The sequence below is a fragment of the Candoia aspera genome, chromosome 7 (genome assembly GCF_035149785.1).
Source record: "Candoia aspera isolate rCanAsp1 chromosome 7, rCanAsp1.hap2, whole genome shotgun sequence".
NCBI classification, from domain to species: Eukaryota; Metazoa; Chordata; class Lepidosauria; order Squamata; family Boidae; genus Candoia; species Candoia aspera.
In genome coordinates, this window is record NC_086159.1 from 75,707,142 (window position 1) to 75,724,983 (window position 17,842).

The 17,842-nt window shown below is 42.8% G+C and overlaps 1 protein-coding gene across 1 annotated transcript in view; it reads right to left on the minus strand.

Annotated features, from left to right (window-relative positions):
- Positions 1 to 16,827, minus strand: part of BEND7 (BEN domain containing 7) — a 48,483-nt gene extending 31,656 nt beyond the window's left edge. The window contains exons 1-2 of the mRNA XM_063308201.1: positions 16,506 to 16,827; positions 9,787 to 9,870 (exon numbers count right to left, since the gene is read on the minus strand). Coding sequence (XP_063164271.1) covers positions 9,787 to 9,870; positions 16,506 to 16,566 — 145 coding nt within the window. The 5' untranslated portion in view covers positions 16,567 to 16,827. The remainder of the gene's footprint in view (positions 1 to 9,786; positions 9,871 to 16,505) is intronic.
- Between the last annotated feature and the right edge of the window lie 1,015 nt (positions 16,828 to 17,842).

Consider the following 17,842-nt stretch of genomic DNA (forward strand, 5'->3'; position numbering starts at 1 on the left):
AGGAATGGTTGTTAAGTGAGGAGGATCTGTACTTTCTAGTCAATTTCACAAAATGATTTTATCAGCACAGGATCTTAATCCCTCCTAGTCAGTTTCAAAGTGCTTACAGAAAACTGTCTTAATTTTCCTTGATTGTAACACCTTTCTCTAGTGATATCTTTCTCTACAAACTTTCTCCATAGGGCAGCTTTTTAAAAAGCATCTCTTAAATATTACGGTGCATAGAAAAAACAGTCCTGATGATACAAAAATGGGAAAATAAACTCAAATTATAGATTATAGATTAAATTTCTACTACCCTTTCCATTTTTAAAAACAATCCTAAATTGGTCAGTATGAGCACAAACATATTTAAGCTTGGTTGCATTGAAAAAGCTGTCAGCTGGTCATGTCAACACAAAACCAAATAATTGTCTTGCCCAGCCTGAAGAATGAAGGCTAAGAATTCACACAAATTCCTAAGCTATATAGAGAAACCACAGACAGGATTTATTGAGTCAGATAAATCTTACATCTTCTTCCGATTTCATTCAAGTTGTCTTTGCAATCAGATTGCATTTACCTTGTCTGTTTCCTGGCACCCAACTAAGGCACTGACAGTTCCCCAAAATATAAGAAAGATGTCTAATAGTAACTGTGTCTCAAGCTAACTGCCAAAAGCTGATCGTGGCATCAACAAAACCAAAAGTCTTTTAGATGAAAACTGTCTCAGACTTTTCAGAGGAACTTCCTCGGTTTCTACGGACAGACCAGCCTAAATGGTATTCTGAAACTAGCTGGCAAACAGAGCCATTCATAAGCTGCTCAGCAATTAGTGCTAGTAAAATGTGTGGATGAATTACTTCAGAGAGCTACTGAGGCTTAGGAATTAAGTGTGACAACTATACAGTAGGTGGAGTATCCTTTTGTTCAAAGTCCATAAACTCACCACGCAGCCATCTTGAAAAAGCAAGGGAAGACACGTGCAACAGGTATGCAAAAATACCTTTCAGACAGGGCTAGTTAAAGGAATTCAGAGGCCCCATGCAACATCAGGTAGGGAAGATTGTCCTTACACACAGCCCTAGATTAACACTGAAGTTGGATTCCTACAAACATGATATTAAAATGATGTATTCAAAATGGAATATACAAAAAAACAGAATTAAAACGAAGGATGCATCTTGATAAAACTTTTCTTCTTTACAGAGAGACACTTCCCTTAGCAGAGAAAAAGACGAAATGCTTTTAACTGGAAAATACTATTTGCTGTGCTCTTTCTCTTCTACATTTCTACAGAACCATTGCAACAACTGCCTTCTTCTCAGCTACATAAGGAAAACAGAAGAAGACTCCATCAGCATGAGAGTCCTCCTACTTCTCTGCTTCCAAAAATAATACCTTGGTATCCATTTATTCTTTCTCTGTTTCCTGTCATTTAGGCAGCCACCTATCCAGTTACCTGTGTGTCTTCTCAACCCTCCAATGCTCGGCTTATGCAAGTGTTTTTGGAGAGAGACTTTGTGAAAAGATATTTGAAAGTCCAAATAAATGAACTGGGCTGCCTTGATCCACATGCCTGTTCACACTCACAAAGGACATACTCCTCCTTGACTCCTTCCCTCTCCAGGCATGCCACCCTACTAGCAGCCTGCTCCCCCCCTGGGCAATCAGAGGGGGTCCAAGGGAGGCAGGGCACATGCTTCTCCATTTCTCTTCAACCCTACTAGGTGGGATTTGCCTGGATGAACAACGCACGGCAAATTTCTCTGACCAAAGCCATATGAAAACATGTTGGGAGATCTCTTATAATTTTGGAAATAACTTAATTTTGCACATCCATTTGCTTTGCTTATTCCAGTTTATTGCAATATTTATACTGTTATCCATCCTATGCCAGGGAAAGGTACAGATAATGCTTAAAAAGCTACCTTTATAAGACAGTGACACAATAGAAACTCAGCAATATCCAAAGCAGCAGATTAGACTGAACTACACTCTCCGGCACCCAGAAGTCTGGGGGCATAGCTAATTCTTTATTTGGTGCCAGGGGCAATGCAGATTAAACGAGGCGGGTCTTTGATCACACAGGCATATCTGCCATCATTGGGACCCTCCCTCCATGGATGCAAATAAATAGGGTACCATTGTTGAAAATGCTCTTCTCATATTTCCACATAGTGTAATGCTCCAAATTACAGGGTGCTAAGAAGGGTTCCCTCAGTGCATGTTGTGAGTACTGGAGGAGCTGCTCTATCAACTATTGTTCAATATTCAGTAATATTGTCCTGTCAATGCACTGGAAAAACTACTTGGACGGTGATTTATGTAGCTATGCACTATAATGCTTTGTTGGTGCTTTGAATCGTGATCTGTCCTATATACCTTCCTCAAGCCATGGACAGATAGGAGGACAGATAATTAAGCAACAGAACAAGTTGGTTCACTTGTTCTGCCAAGCCGTGATTTGGCTGTTTTGAGCCTTGGAAGTTTCAGAGCAATGAAATATCCAGTGTAGTTAGTTATGAGTTAGCTTAGAATACAAAAATATCATTTTACTTGTCTCTAGTTGAAGAACTTGAAATTTTGGTAGAAGCTCCCAAACTCTGACGCTTAAATGGATATAATTGGTGCTGGTTCATCATTCTGTTTTTGGAGGACTGTCTATTTAGGCAGCAGGCAGCCTTCTCTTCAAGCCAAGGAACGAGGAGCCCTCTTCATGTACCTTAAGACCCTTTCCAAGCCATCTCTGAGCATTTCAAGTCCTAAAACAGTTCGACATACACTAAATCTCCAGTTTATGTTCACTACCACACATGGAAGATATAACAGTTAAAAAGAGTGTCACCATATTTTAGAACGAAAAACAGATACGTTGAAAGAGGTGGGGGGAAATACAGATGGAAGTAGAATTGATAATGTTATAGATTCAGTCTTGTGTGGTTTTCAAACCACTTCACCAAATCATCTTTTTCATCCAATGTTGATTAACTGATTATGTGCCATCAAGTTGGTGTCAGCTCTTAGCCACAAGACAGATAGACCTTCTCCAAATGATCTGGCCCTTCAGCCTTCCCAATGTCACTGATCGTTCACTGTTTGGCTTTCGTAAGAGCTCACAATTCTGCCATTCTACAGGTAGTCCTTGACTTAAAACCATTTGTTTAACAATCTTTGAAGTTATGACAGCGCTAAAAAGTGACTTGAGGCCAGTCCTTGCACTTATGACCATTGCAGCATTCCCCCCCCCCCGGTCACATGATCAAAATCCCGGCACTTGGTAACCGGCATGCATTTATGACAATTGTAGCGCCCTGGGGGTCATGTGATCGCCATTTGTGACCTTCCCGGGGGCTTCTGACAAGCAAAGTCAATGGGAGAAGCAGGATTGGCTTAATGACCCCGGCAAAAAAAGGTCATAAAATCAGTGCGACTCACTTAATGACCACATTGCTTCGCGATAGAAGTTCCAGTCTCAATTGTGGTCGTAAGACGAGGACTACATGATGTTAATGATACTTTTGTTGTATTGTTAAAAAAATAAGGTAAAAAGAAAAGCATTATCAACTTCCAAAGACTCATCCAAGACAGACCTCTTCTCCTAACTCCAGAAAGCATTTGCAGCAAGGAATTACAAAGGCTTCTCAGCCTCCTGAACCTCAGCTAAAAATGCCAGGACTGTGTCTGGAAGCCCCATTCAGATCTTTCTGGCCTCTGCCTAGGCCTTTAGGACAGCCTCCCTATCTCCGGTTTCCAGTAAATGCTTTATGCTATTAGAGGAAGCTGCAGTGGACCTTCCCTGCCTAAGGCTCACAAAGCAAGCCCAGGATAGGGGCCCATATAAGCACCTTATTATTCCTGTAACCTCAAAGCAGTTATGAAAAGGGCTGGTGGGGGAAAGCCGATCTGCTTGCAAGTGGACCTTCTTATCTTATTGGTCTTGTGCTTGGAAATGAAGACTTCTTCCAAACCAAGTCTTCTTCCAAGACTTCTTTCAAATGCGTATTTAGATAACCTGTCTTCAGTGAGTAGTTGTTTTACTTCCACTCCTGGTTAGCTGGCAAGGATCTGGACCGTTGAAAGGGGACACCGGGAGAGAAGGTACATTCAGTGTGACGGAGACGTTTTGGGAGAAATGACTGCAGCTGATTTCAGAACCAATCCAAAGCAAACCACAGGTACCTCGCTTGCCTTTCTAATGAACTGTTAAAAACTGGACAATGATTAACAAATGATTCCTGAAATCCTTTCCAGTTACATTCAGTGATTTAATGTGAAAAATACTAAGACTGGCTACATAAAAAGCTTAACTTGGTCCTGCAGTTAAAAAACGATGTGAGGTTTTTATCCATGTACATATGTGTTATAGGACAATCTGAATAGTGGATCTAGAAATCCAGTAATCTGATTAAGCTAGTAAAGGGAATCCTACCTACAAAATGCAGAGATGGGTCATTCAAAACTGTCCCTGCAAATGTTCCTTTGCAGTTAAGTCAGAGCAACCATCCTCCCATTCATCTTCAACCAGCTTTTGCACATCTGCCTGTTGAGCTGTACCAAAAAAGCTTACGAATCAACTCTGATTCTTAAGAACAAGCGTCATGTTTGGAAAAATGCAAAAGATTTTCAAATCTTCAGTCTCCCCCCTCTTCTCAACTCCTTAGAAGAACAGGGAAGTATTCAAAACGAGCAAACAGCAAGTATTTCCTCCCAACTCTTTCAAAGAGCTAGCTCCATGTTCTAACAGCTCAGATCGTTACTATAGCAAAATACCACAGTATCTGCTTCATGATTATATGAGCAATAACTTTAATCCAGAAGTAACTATTCATGCTTAAGAACTATTGAAATTAATGGGTCTTAAATTAGCCACTGTGGGACTAGGCTGAAGCTGCCATAACCAAAGATGAAGCAGGCACATAAGCAAAGAGGACAAAAAGCCAGGAATCTTGTCTAAAAGATCCTTTCAGGGAGGTAGATAAGAAGGAAACAAACCAATAAGGAAACAAAGGGAAAAAAGTCACCTGAACCAGATAAAGGAAGTTGGGTCTCAGCACATGGAAACCTGCCACCAGTCCCATCAACAGCTACCAGACTTGGAAATTAACAAGGCAAGAGGAGCTGCCAAGCTTGTGAATCAACAAAGTAAGAACTTTTGGGGATAAAAAGGGGTCCTGAAGCCTGCCCACTCCTTGAGTTGGTGGCTTCCATCCCTCTAACTCAGTGTTTCTCAACCTTGGCAACTCGAAGATGTGTGGACTTCAACTCCCAGAATCCCCAACAATATTCTTTGAGACTGCAACCTTATATCCTTTACCATGAGCTAAAAGCCAGCAACTTCAATAGGGCTGATTTCTGAATAGATATGTAGAAGACTAAGTGTGAATTGTTTTATACAGTCCTTCTTTGTTTTATATATACCTTCCCTACATGACAAAGCAAGTTATCGGCCTGTCAAAGTCCAATTCATCAAGACAAAAAGGCTGTAAAACACAAACACCTGCACTACAGCATACTTCACTCCCACTTTATATCAGTAATAAAGGTACTTGTTTTCAGCAATTCTTCAGATAAATGCATACTGAAGACTGCACACTACGTAGCATTCTATTTTATGAAACCCTAAAGCTCTTCACTGTTAATTACACAGATCAATGTCTCATCACGCATTTGTATACCAGAATGGTCTAATTAGTTTTCTGCATTAACCTTTCAAAAGCAGGATCTGAATTTCAAGTTAAAAACCATTGTAAAAAGCGTTTATAACAGGGCTGTGCCTTTTCATGCTTGCAAAAAGTAATACATTCCCCAAAAGGCAGAGGAAATGATGGAAGCATGTTGATTTTTAAGGTATATTTCAGAGTTATTGGGGGTGGGAGAATAGAACATAATTGCTATTTCATAAAGTAAAATGAGTAGATACAGTAATATGTTTGGCATTATAATATAATGTCATATTATTGTTCAAGACAGAGGTAATATATCCTGCGAGACCAATGGAAAATGGAAACAAACAGCTGTAGAAATTGCTAATTAGCCATAAAGGCTCCATGAAATAAAGAGACATCTGCTATTGGAGAGAACAACTATGGCAGATCTAGACAGAATATTAAAGTTTGGAGACATCACATTGCAACAAAGGTGTGTATTGTCAAGGCCATAGGTTTCCCAGTTGCAACATATGGTTGTGAAACTTGGACCATCAGAAAGACTGGGAAGACGAAACGATGCCTCTGAACTGTGGCGCTGGAGAACATTATGGAGAGTACCTTGGACAGCTAACCAGCAAATGTTAGATGAGGTACAACTAGGTTGCTCACCAGAAGCCTGAATCCTAAAGCTTAAGTATTTTGGATATGAAGGCAAGTGTCAGAAGACCACCCTGATGCTTGGAAAAAAAAATCAAGGGCAACAGAAGAAGGGGCCAGCAGAAGACAAGGTGGCTAGATATTATCACTGATAACACAAGCAGGTGTGCACAAGAACTCAAAGAAGCAATTCCTGACAGACATTTCTGGTGAAATGATGCCATTGGTCCACAGATAGTTGGAAACCACTGACCAACCAGCAATTAGCTATGAGATTGGATTGGTCCAACTACCACACAAACCCACACAACAAACCCATTGCATGCAACATGTGAGGAGATAACTCAAATATAAAAGGACCTGAAACCAGCCACTGGGCATATGGTACACTGATTCAGAAATGTTAATACTGCCAAAATAGCTGGTTGTATTTACTGCTGTTAAACTGTCTCTTAGTGGCAATTGTATTTTCTTTAATTCAGGCAATTTACTAACGTGAGCCAAACTGTAATGAAATTTAGAAAATCAAATACACAATAGAAAAAGCGTCCACACAAAAAAATAAAAACAGAATTAAAATGTAAGAATCCTATCTCTGGTAGTACAAGGCAACATCCCTCATTCTCACCGAAGCCTGCAACATCTGTATTTAAGCACTTATACTGTTCATTTTTTAGACTCCTTAGAACTAACGAGTAAATACTTTTTAACAGAATGAACAAAGAATAGCTCAGTGTTCTTCCACTTTAGGGCAGGTACAAGGCAGAATATGAACACTGAGGCATGGGGGATTTCTGGTGAGGACATGGCGAACTAGGCACCTCCGAAGGAGTGGAGACGGCATTGCAGTGAGATTGGTGGGCAAAAGGCAAATTCTGGCCAGTGAAATCTCTCTCAAAAAAAAAGAGAGATTGTGAGATCACTCATCTGTACGGATAGCTGCTCCTTGTGGGTAAACTTCAGGAACTGAGGTGTCTGCAGTCGGCTCATGAGTTGAGTGGCTGGGAGTTAAGGGGTTTCCACCGAGCTCACAGCTGCAATGTAGCCTACATTATGGACATAAAGTTCTGCTGAGCCTCATTTCTTAATCTCTTTTGAAAATTGCTTCTTAATTGCTTTTCAACTATTAGGAACCTTTTGAATGACAAGTTTATTTATATGCACCGAGTGAGTTCACTTTTAGTAAAGGTAAAGGTTTCCCTCGACGTAAAGTCCAGTCGTGTCCGACTCTAGGGGGCGGTGCTCATCTCCGTTTCTAAGCCTTGGAGCCGGCGTTGTCATAGACACTTCCGGGTCATGTGGCCAGCATGACGACACGGAACGCCGTTACCTTCCCGCCGAAGCGGTACCTATTGATCTACTCACATTGGCATGTTTTCGAACTGCTTGGTGTGCAGGAGCTGGGACGAGCCACGGGAGCTCACCCCGCCGCGCGGTTTCGAACTGCCGACCTTCCGATCGACAGCTCAGCGGTTTAACCCGCAGCGCCACCGCGTCCCTTGAGTTCACTTTTACCCTTAGCAAAAGAAATTTTAAAGATATTAAGGACTTTAAAAAATTCTTTTTTTGGAATAAACCGCAAAAGAGTGATTACAATGTTAATTTTGGAAAATTATAAATGGACTAAATGTCAGGCCTAACCCAAGAATGACGAGGAATCAGTCCAGCCAAATTTCAGTTCTTTATTGCTCACACCGTAGAGACAGAATCTTGCCAGACTAAATCTACTCTACCCAACCTCAGGGGAAATAACCTGGGAGGCTCTAGGGCAGGCTACTCTGAACCTCTTTGTCTTCCCACAATCTATCTTGGGGCCGTGTTGTCTCTTGTCCTGCCCCCCTCCTTGGAACGTGCTCCCTCCTTCCTGAGAACCAACTGCGCTACTGTAGTCCATCACACTAAGGGTCCCGATGGATTTAAAATAAAAATTTGAAATTAACTAGAAGAATTTTTCCCATGGGAAAGTGCCATTGTTTGGAATTCTTAAAAGAAGACATGATAAGGTGGGAATTTGAATGTTGGACCCTAGAGGGAACCAGAAGCAACTAAAGAATACAATTAAAGGAGAAAAAACACTTAAATTTGACTTACTAACAGAGAATGGAGCAAAATACCTTAACATTAGACATATTGAAGGGTATTTTTGAACAATGGACCCAGAAGTTAATTTTAGAAGTTTCTGCCATTATAAACAGACCGTGTCCAAATGTTAAGGAAGAGGAACAATTTTCACCGGATAAGACTGAGATCGATTTGAAAGTGGATTGAAAAATGTCAAGCTTCAGAAATGATATGGAAAAAGACGTTATACTGGATATACAGTTGAAACTGGCTGACATTTTAGTAATAAAAAGAGATATACAAATGGCAAACCAAAAAACTACTTGGACAATTTTCCTGTATTGGATTTACAAATGAGACCTGTTAAACTTCTGAAGGATTTTGTAAGAAGTGACAAAGAGGGAATGAAAAGAAAATAAGATCTAGGACATTTTTTGAAGGGATTAAAGATTAAGATTGTTAAAAATAAAAGGAAGCAATATAAAGTGGGTTTATTTGATCAAGGTTAAAATAGATATGTTGTTATTTCTGGTAACCCTTAATGGACTTTTGCTGAACAGGGAGATTTTAAGGATTTGCTTATAGATAAGATATGAAATTTGGATGAAGAGGTCATTGGTTGTATTTTAAGAGAAGGTGATAAGTTGTTAAAATCGTTTATACTTGTGACAAAGGGGGAAGTTATTTCTTCATATATTCCTTTTCTTTTTCTTTCTATTCTTCTCTTTTTTCTTTTCCTCCACATTTTCTTTTTCTTTTTTCATTTTTTGTAGTTTGTATTAGCTTTTATCTGTATAACTGTAATGCTTAATCAAATTATTTTTTAAAAAAATGAACACCAAGGCACAAGGAGATAGAAGTGTGATCGTAAAAATAATGAGCAATTCATTGATAGACCTTTCCAGTTAGGCAAGCTATAATATTTCAATATTTTCTTTGCACGTTTCAGACAGCTGACTTAATTTAATTTTGCTGCAGTGAAGATAAGCAGCAGCGTGCCTGCAGAGGTGAAGGAACATTACATTAAACAACACATTAATCCCACCCATGGCCATGGCAAAAGCAAACAAACAGTGACTTCCTGGAAATTGAATTTCTGTTATCCAGATGTCAAAGATGTAATACCCCAATTACACAAACTATTGCTAGTGAAGCATGCCAGCAAATATGCAGTGTAAATGGGTTGAGCAAACTGCACAGTCAGCATTGGTTTTCTGGGTGAGCGATAATTAGCACCATGTGCAATAAACATTTACATCTCACATTACAACATTTTTAGCAAATGTTAATAAAAGATATACTGGCAAACTGCAAAAATGCAAAGCCTTTGGAAAGGACTTCTTATCGAAGGAAAGCAAGTGTACAGACCACAATTGTCATACCCCCATTTTCTCTACCACAATGTAGCATCTGGAAATTAATCCACATGAAAACATACCTAAATAAAGTGGTTGTGCTTCTTTGGCATCCCCATTAACATCATTGCTGTAGTCAGAGATCTTGTAAGCCTCATGATGATAATCTGGAATTTAAAAAATAAGAAAGTAACTTAGAGCACGTGATGCAGAAAAAACAAACACCAAGTAAATTACTGAAAATTTATCTCGCAAGTTACTGATGCATCTTCATTTTATTGCATGCAAATAGGTGGAGTCAAGGAAAACATGCACTGTATCAGCTCGCCTTAAAAATAAAAATAAACCCCTTGACTTACGTTAAAGGCACTTAACTAAAATATTTTACATATTTCGGCTACCAGCTTCAACTGGCCTCTGCTGCGGGATCCACTTTCACAGTAAATTAGCACAGCAGATGCCAATTCTGAGATCTTGTCTTACAAATGCTTCAAGTTTTTGAAAAAACGAAAAGTTTGCTGTACTTATAAACCAGCAGAGGTCTGCAAGCCTTGCTTCACAATAACATTAGTGGAATAACTCTTTATCTCTTTGCCTTTTATTTGGGAAAGATGCCAGTGAATGTTAATGGGCACAGATCAGGCCCCATGAATGGAAATTAACAGCAATTTCAGATAAAACTAAATTGAGACAACGAATGCAAAGACTTCCTCTCTACTGAAGGAAACGTAGTGCCTGTTGCTGTTAATTATATTGAATAATTAACAATAACATGCACTAGAGACAAAGAAGAATTATGACAAGCAGCTCCAGAAAAGCTGTATCCTTGAATTATATTTCTGACTCTATTACTGGGTTACTTGGTGACTGCAGGCTGTAGTGGATACATTAAACCAGTATTTCTCAACTTCAACAGCTTTAAGATGTGTGGACTTCTACTCCACACATCTTAAAGTTGCCAGGGTTGAGAAACAGCGCATTAAACAATCAGAATTTTCAGAAGATGTGGAGTCTGCTATAAATAATATCTATTACATCCCCTGGAAGTAGGATCGTGTTTTGAATTACAGAATAATATTTTAAAATAGAGGGACATCTGGCAGCAGTTCTCTTTGGACAAGTTATGTGGATAGTAGCTCAAAGAAGACTATTAAGACTCTATTTTCTGGGATACTCCATGTCTGTGAAAATCCCTGTGCTTCTCAGGAATAGTTAGTGGTGCTAAAATATGCTTTGGGATCGTGTAATCCCCTTTTCACAAGGAGGCTGACTTGTGTCAGAACTGACATCCTCTTCTGTGCCTATTTCAAATGCGCATTTTTCAATCTCTGTAAAGCAGGACCTGCTCCAACTTTACTGCATCTAACCTCTTTAAGGAAAAACAAACAAACATCATTCTTCAAATGTTTCGGAACTGTGAGCAGGAAGGGCTACAGGCCCCCGTTTAAAACCTGCACACCGAAAAAAACGCTGAACATGAACAAAATGCTTTGATATATCTGAAAGGTATGTTCTAAAATAAGGCATGGGCAACCAGGTTCTCTGCTAATAGTTTGGAGTACACCTCTTGGTAATCTCTTGCAATTGGCTGTGCTAAGCAGGTTAATGGAAGGTAAAACTTAAAATATCTGAAGAATGCCTCTTCTCTGCTCTAAAGACAAAACACAGTTCACCCAAAAAGCCAGCTGGCCTGTAGGAGACACCATAGGCCAGAGTTTCTCAACCTCGGCAACTTTAAGATGTGTGGACTTCAACTCCCAGAATTCCCCAGCCAGCATGCTGGCTGGGGAATTCTGGGAGTTGAAGTCCACACATCTTAAAGTTGCCGAGGTTGAGAAACACTGCCATACACACAAGAATTAAGGCATCCCAATCTTACAGTATGTTACAGAGTTGGTTTTGGGCTTGTAGCCTCCTGCCCTAACCAAGACAATCTTTTGCCAACTGCAAAGTATCTGTTTGTCCTTTGGATGGCTGAGCCAGGGTTTTAAAAAGAAAGGATGCTAAACTGTGGGAGGATTCAACTACGTAATTGAAAAAAAATAAATAAATCAGCACATGTGACTGAGTTGCATGGGCAAGCTTAACAAGTAGAAGAAATGTAAATATTACCAATTCTATGAATTTTTCTTAAAAAAAAAAAAAAAAACAGCATTCTGACAGAGGTGTAATTTTAATGACCTCAAAAGCCCAAATTATTCTGGAACAAGGACAACAAGGACATGAAAAAAGAGGCGTTCAAGGGAAAATTGTGGGAAGGTAACTGACTAGAAATGGTTGCGAGAGAAGAAATTTTAATAGACAGAATATGGACACTGAAAAAGCGGCATATGGGTGAGGAGAAAGCGTAAGAAATCTCTGATTCAAGGATTAAATCGACAGCTACCACACCAGGCAGCGTACAGGTGAGCTAACCTCTCAGCCTCAATTCTGTATTATGAGGGGAATCGCAAAAATCTAAAACTAATTCTGGACACATTTACTGAGAAGACTGTCTTCGGGTCTTTAGAAAGTAAAATTTCAAAGTAAACTGGCAAAGAATAACAGCCTAAACTATTTTTATGCATAACTCGGTCCTAAGCATAATTATTCCGAAGCCAAGTCCTACTGAATTCAATTGGGTTGCTCCTAGATATGGAACTCTTACAGAAAGACTATACCCCCCCGACACCATTTTTAATCTCCAAATGCCCCCCAAATTTCCACTCCTGAAATGCCTAATGCAGTGTCTCTCAACCTTGGCGACTGGAAGATGTGTGGACTTCGACTCCCAGAATTCCCCAGCCAGCTGTGCTTCCAGTCGCCAAGGTTGAGAAACACTGTCCTAATGTATCATAAATGTTGTACTCAAATGAGTAATTACAATAGGTAGACTGCATCCAGAAATGGACCAGCATATTACAAATAGCATGAAAGGACAAAAAACATATGTATTTAATGTAAACATCTGAGTCCAAATACTCATTGTTAAGAACAATATCAAACAAATTAAAGTAACTTTACAAAACAACCATTGTAAGAGGAGAGCCATGTTAGCCTATGACAGCCAAAAATCAGGAGACATCTGGTAGAACTTTTTCTGACTGACCAATTTTATTAAAAGGGGCAGCTCATGAAACATTATGCCTTTTTCTAAAATGTGTTGGTTGGAAAAGGTGCTACAGGACTCCTTCTGCAATCAACCATAATAATAATAATGATGATGATACAGTAGTAAAATTAAGTAAAACAACTCTTTTAAGAAAACAGAGTCATTTCAAACAACTTTTTAAAAATGTAGTATACTATAGATGACACATTTATAGACCCCAGTGAATTCCCATACATTAAGGAAGGTTATATGCAGATGGCAAGATCTGCTTTCATTTAGCATTTCCCCCCATACAACTGAATGGAAGCCATTTCTCTTCTCTGTAAGAACCTTTAGAGGTATGTTCTGGAATACCACTTCAGTGGAAGCTGGACTTCTCTCTTGTTGGTGATGCTAGCTACTGAAAATAAGCCTGTAACCCTGGTTCTTTATCTAAATTCTAATGGTTAGTACCATGTGGTTGATCTGCAACCACCATCATTTAACCTTTTTGGCTGGTCTGATAGAAGCTGGAGGCAAACATAGGCAAACTTAGTTATGGTTCAAACTGCAGCCTTCCACTATAGTATGATATGAGGTTGGAGTTGAAGATCCCATTATTCTCCCTAGAGGCATTCACTGGGGAGTCAAAAAAGCCAAGATGGTCCCTGTGAATGTATGATCAAACTCCTGCTTCTTTTAAACATGTACTGCATCTTATTGCCACAGCCACCATCTTGACTTTTTTGACCCCCATGTAGCACCTAAAAAGCATAAGGCTGAGGTTAGGAGACAGGTCTGTTATAGCAATGTCTCTCCTGTAACTACCTAGCCTTGTTCTGAATCTTCCAGGAATGGTATTTCACCTCAAATATAATGTAACCCCTCCAAGACAGAAATAGAAAATAATTCTTTGCACGTCATGCATTCCCAAAAATTCCTTGGCTTGAAATTTTTAGAATAAATTCCAGTTTCTTGCCGGTCCTTATTTTTCCTGCCTTACATCCACACTCTTATATGCAGTTTTGTTCACAGAATGCATCACAAAATTCAGATAAATGTGGATGCTAAATAGCTGTATCATACATTGATTTAAGAAGATGAGTTCTTATCAAGATGTAAGTGGGATGAAATTCTTCCCTATCCTTACAGACCATTGTTAATTAAAAGCCATAATCTCCAAGACACCATCATGGGTACTTTATCTAGGCATCCAGAACAATGAGTGTCAAAGAGACATTCTTAGTATTTCCCCACATTAATGAATCCCTCTGTCCCTGGATTAATTTGTGAGCCTGATCAATTTTGCAACCGGAAGACTCTACAAATGTTTCCCCCACCTACCTTGGCTAGTTCCTATGTAGCTATAATTAACTATTGTATTGCACCAACCCCTTGAAGGCAGGTCAAATGTTAACGGCATTCATGTTTTTAAAAAAGGAATCATAAGGAAATCCACAAGATTCAGTGCTACAAAGAGTGCAGGAGAGATCGTTTATGACTCAGGCCACAAGACTGACAGGCAAGATCAACAAGCAAGACAGAATTTACATCATTCATGGTATTTCACAGGAGATACATTCGACATACTGCTGACACAGGGCCAGCATAAACGGCTGATGCTGCCAAGGGGTGGCGCTACTGCAGTTTATAATGTTCCAGAGAATCTGTTACTTATTTTAAATCAAAACACCATCCCCAGTCATTATATGTCGGATTATTCACAAGAATGGACGTACTATACAAAATAAAAATGGCCAATTCAAGTTGGTTTATGATGCACATCAAAACGTTAACAGGTACTGTTTATTTACTATATCAAACCCTTACCAGACACAAACTGCTTTAAGTAACGTGGGTATTTTATTTAAAGCTACAGCTATGTGTGGTAAACTCCATATAATTTATGAGTCACTAATGCAAAGGTTATTGCCTCCTATTTTTCTGAGACACTATAGTTCAGGGCCTGTGCAATGTGTATCTGTCCAATGACAGCAAGCAGGATTGGCCCGCGATACTGTATGATTCAAGGAGAAAGGACAGGCCTTCTGCTAAGGAAATGCTTATTAATGCATAATTATAGGGGAAATAAATTCTTGTCTGTGCAAATTAGAAGCAGCAGCCCAGAATGCCAGATCAATCTTGCACATATTAAGGCGTGATTTTAAAACTGCTTAGCATTCACTTGTCTTAAATTTTAAAAGGAATTTTCACCCAGATAATGACAGACACACCATTTGCTGATTTAGAAACAAGACAAAATGCTACATTGCCATAAAGTATTTTAATTTGATCATTAACTTTTTCTTGCTGAGAATTCATTATTAAGGCCTTACTTGATAGAAACTTAAGGGACCACATATTGATCATAGCACTCTCTACTGCAGTCTTTCTCAACCTTGGCAAGTTTAAGCTGTGTGGACTTCAAATCCCAGAATTCCCCAGCGAGCATTGCTGGTTGGGGAATTCTGGGAGTTTGTTTATTTGTTTATTTGTTTATTTATTTTTATTATTCAAATTTAGCCACTGCCCATCTCCCCCAAAAGAGGGACTCTGGGAGGTTTACAATAAAATAGTGGAAGTCCACACAGCTTAAAGTTGCCAAGCTTGAGAAAGACTGTGGTAGAGAGTGCTATGATTAATATGCTTGGTTTCCTAAATCTACCTTATTTACATTACTTAGCTTCAAGTTGTAAAAGGGAAAAAAAAGTTCAGAAATAAATCAGTCCTGCTTTCCTTCCGTGAAAATTTCCAGAGCCATCTCTAGCTTGTTAACACCCAACAACCTAAAGCGTGAGTTATAAACACAGCCTTAGACTCCAAAAGCAGAAAACCCATATTTGAGATGATCACTGATTCCTGACAATATTGTTCTTTCCTTTTGATCTGGTTGATCTGCTCACTGTCTTCCAACACATGAAATATTTCCAACAAATGAACACCGGCCCAGTAACAGTAATCATAATAGTAATCATCGCAATGGTGGCTATGGCATTACGTTCACAATTACCTGCCTTGAACTTATCATGCCAGGCACATACGCAGTTCCTGGAGATATTTGTTTCAAGGCTGAGCCTTTCCCAGCCATGTTTGAAAGACAAATTAAACAGAGTTCAACACCCCCCCCCCCAACAAGGACACCTGTTATACAACACAGAGGAACTACTCAGAGAAGGAAGACGGCGAGAGGAGGCATTTCAAGAGGTTTCATGCTGGGTAAATATCTACATTTCCCTTCTGGAAAGCTCACCCCCCCCGGGCCAAGTTGCACGCCAACAATTCCCAGCTCCACAATTAATTCGCGGCTTTGGATCGGCGCTTTCCATTTCGATGCCGACCCGTGCCAACCACCGAGGAGAGGGGAGGCGAGGGCGCATCTGGATCTCAGGAGGAGGGCGCGGGGATCCGGGTTCAGGTCCTTACGGCGCCCAGTCCTTAAAGGAAAGCGGCTCCCCGCCTACCCACGTTGCCAACCGCGCTGCTTCTGCCATGCAAGAGAAGCCAACGTCGGGGCTCCCCGTCTCTTCGGGGGCGGTGGGGAGTGGAGCGCCTCCGCTTCCGAGATTCCCCACCCGCTCCGGTAGTTTCGACCCCAGGGGGACCCCCGAGCGGCTGGCAGGGACGGGCAGCTCAAGCAGGGACCCCGCCTTCGCACCCCCCGCCCTGGCCCGCAGCCCCCCCCCCGAGGGCCCGGCGCCCCGAGCCCTGCGCGGAGGAAGCCCGGCTGCTCACCTGGAGGGACCAGCTTGAAGCTCTGGGATTTCCTGCTCCGCTTCCTCTCCGTGAACTCCATGGCGCGGGGCGGAGGAAGGAGGAAGAAAGGCAGGGAGGCGGAATCACAGGGGACGCGGGAGGAGGCCGGCCGGGCCGGGGGCCGCCGCCGCCGCCGCCGCGCGAGGCAGAGCGGGCTCTGGGGCTCTCATCGGCCCCGGCGCGCAACGGGCCAAGGCGCGCCGGCGATGCCGCTCCCGCGCGCCCCGGCGGCAACTTGGCTCCGGACTTTTCCCCCGCCTCGCCTCGGCGCCCGCCTCCCCCGCCGCCGCATCCAGCCCAAACTTTGCCCGGGGCGCTGTGCAGCCCCACCGCGCCCGGCCTCCGCGGCCCCGGGCGGAGGAGGGAAGCGCCGGCTCCCGGCCGCGGTCGTCCAGCCCGTGCGCTCCGGAGAGGCGAGGCGAGGCGAGGCTGGCTGGCTGGCTGGCTGGCTGGCTGCGCAGGGAGCCGCAATGGCTCGCGGGTGGCCCTGCCGGAGCGCCGCCTGGGCTCCCGGTGCCACCTGCTGGGGGAAGCCGGCCTGCCAGGCACCACAGCGCACCCCGTGGCGGCTCCGGAGCCCGGCGGCAAGCGCGCGGGCAGGCCGCCACCTCCAGGCCGCCGGGGAGGCGCGCCGGCCGCGGGGAGACCCGCGGGAGCGGCCCGGGCAGAGCGGCGGGCATGTCCTGGAAGGAAGGCCGGGCAGACGGGCCGGCGGGGAAGGGGCTCCCGTGGGGGAAGGCAGGGGAAGGGCGCGCCGCTTTGCGCCCTCGCAGCGCCGGGCTCCCTTTGCCGGGGGACCCTGGAGAGGCCGCGGTCTCCGCCCGCCTTGGCCGGCCGGGCCCCTTCGCACGTGTCGGCGCGGGCAGTCCCCGGCGAGGAAAGGGGGCCCCACGAGCCCCCGCCCCGCGGAGGCGCCGCGCGTGCTTCTTCCCCTCCCGGGGCGGCCGCGAGTCCCGGACGCATCTCTGGCTGGGGGGTGGCGGAGTCGCGCCAGGCCACGCGAGCGAGCCCAGCCCGGGAGAAGTGGCCTCGGGGGGTACAGCCGGGGGCCAAGGAGGTAGGAAGCGCCACCCCACCGCAAGGGCCGGAGACCCCTTCCTAGGCGACCCGGAGCCTTCCCGCAGGGCCTTCGATGGCCAGTTTTGATTCACCATAAGAAAAGGGCATGTTTTTTGGGAGGGAGTTTGTCCCCCTCGCTTTTTTTTTAACGTGTGCACACGTCTAAAGAGTCCAAAAGACGGCATCTTCAACGTTCCGATGGAACAGCCCTTGCAAAACGGCCCATTCGTTTTGCTCCCCGAGATGAGGAAAACACG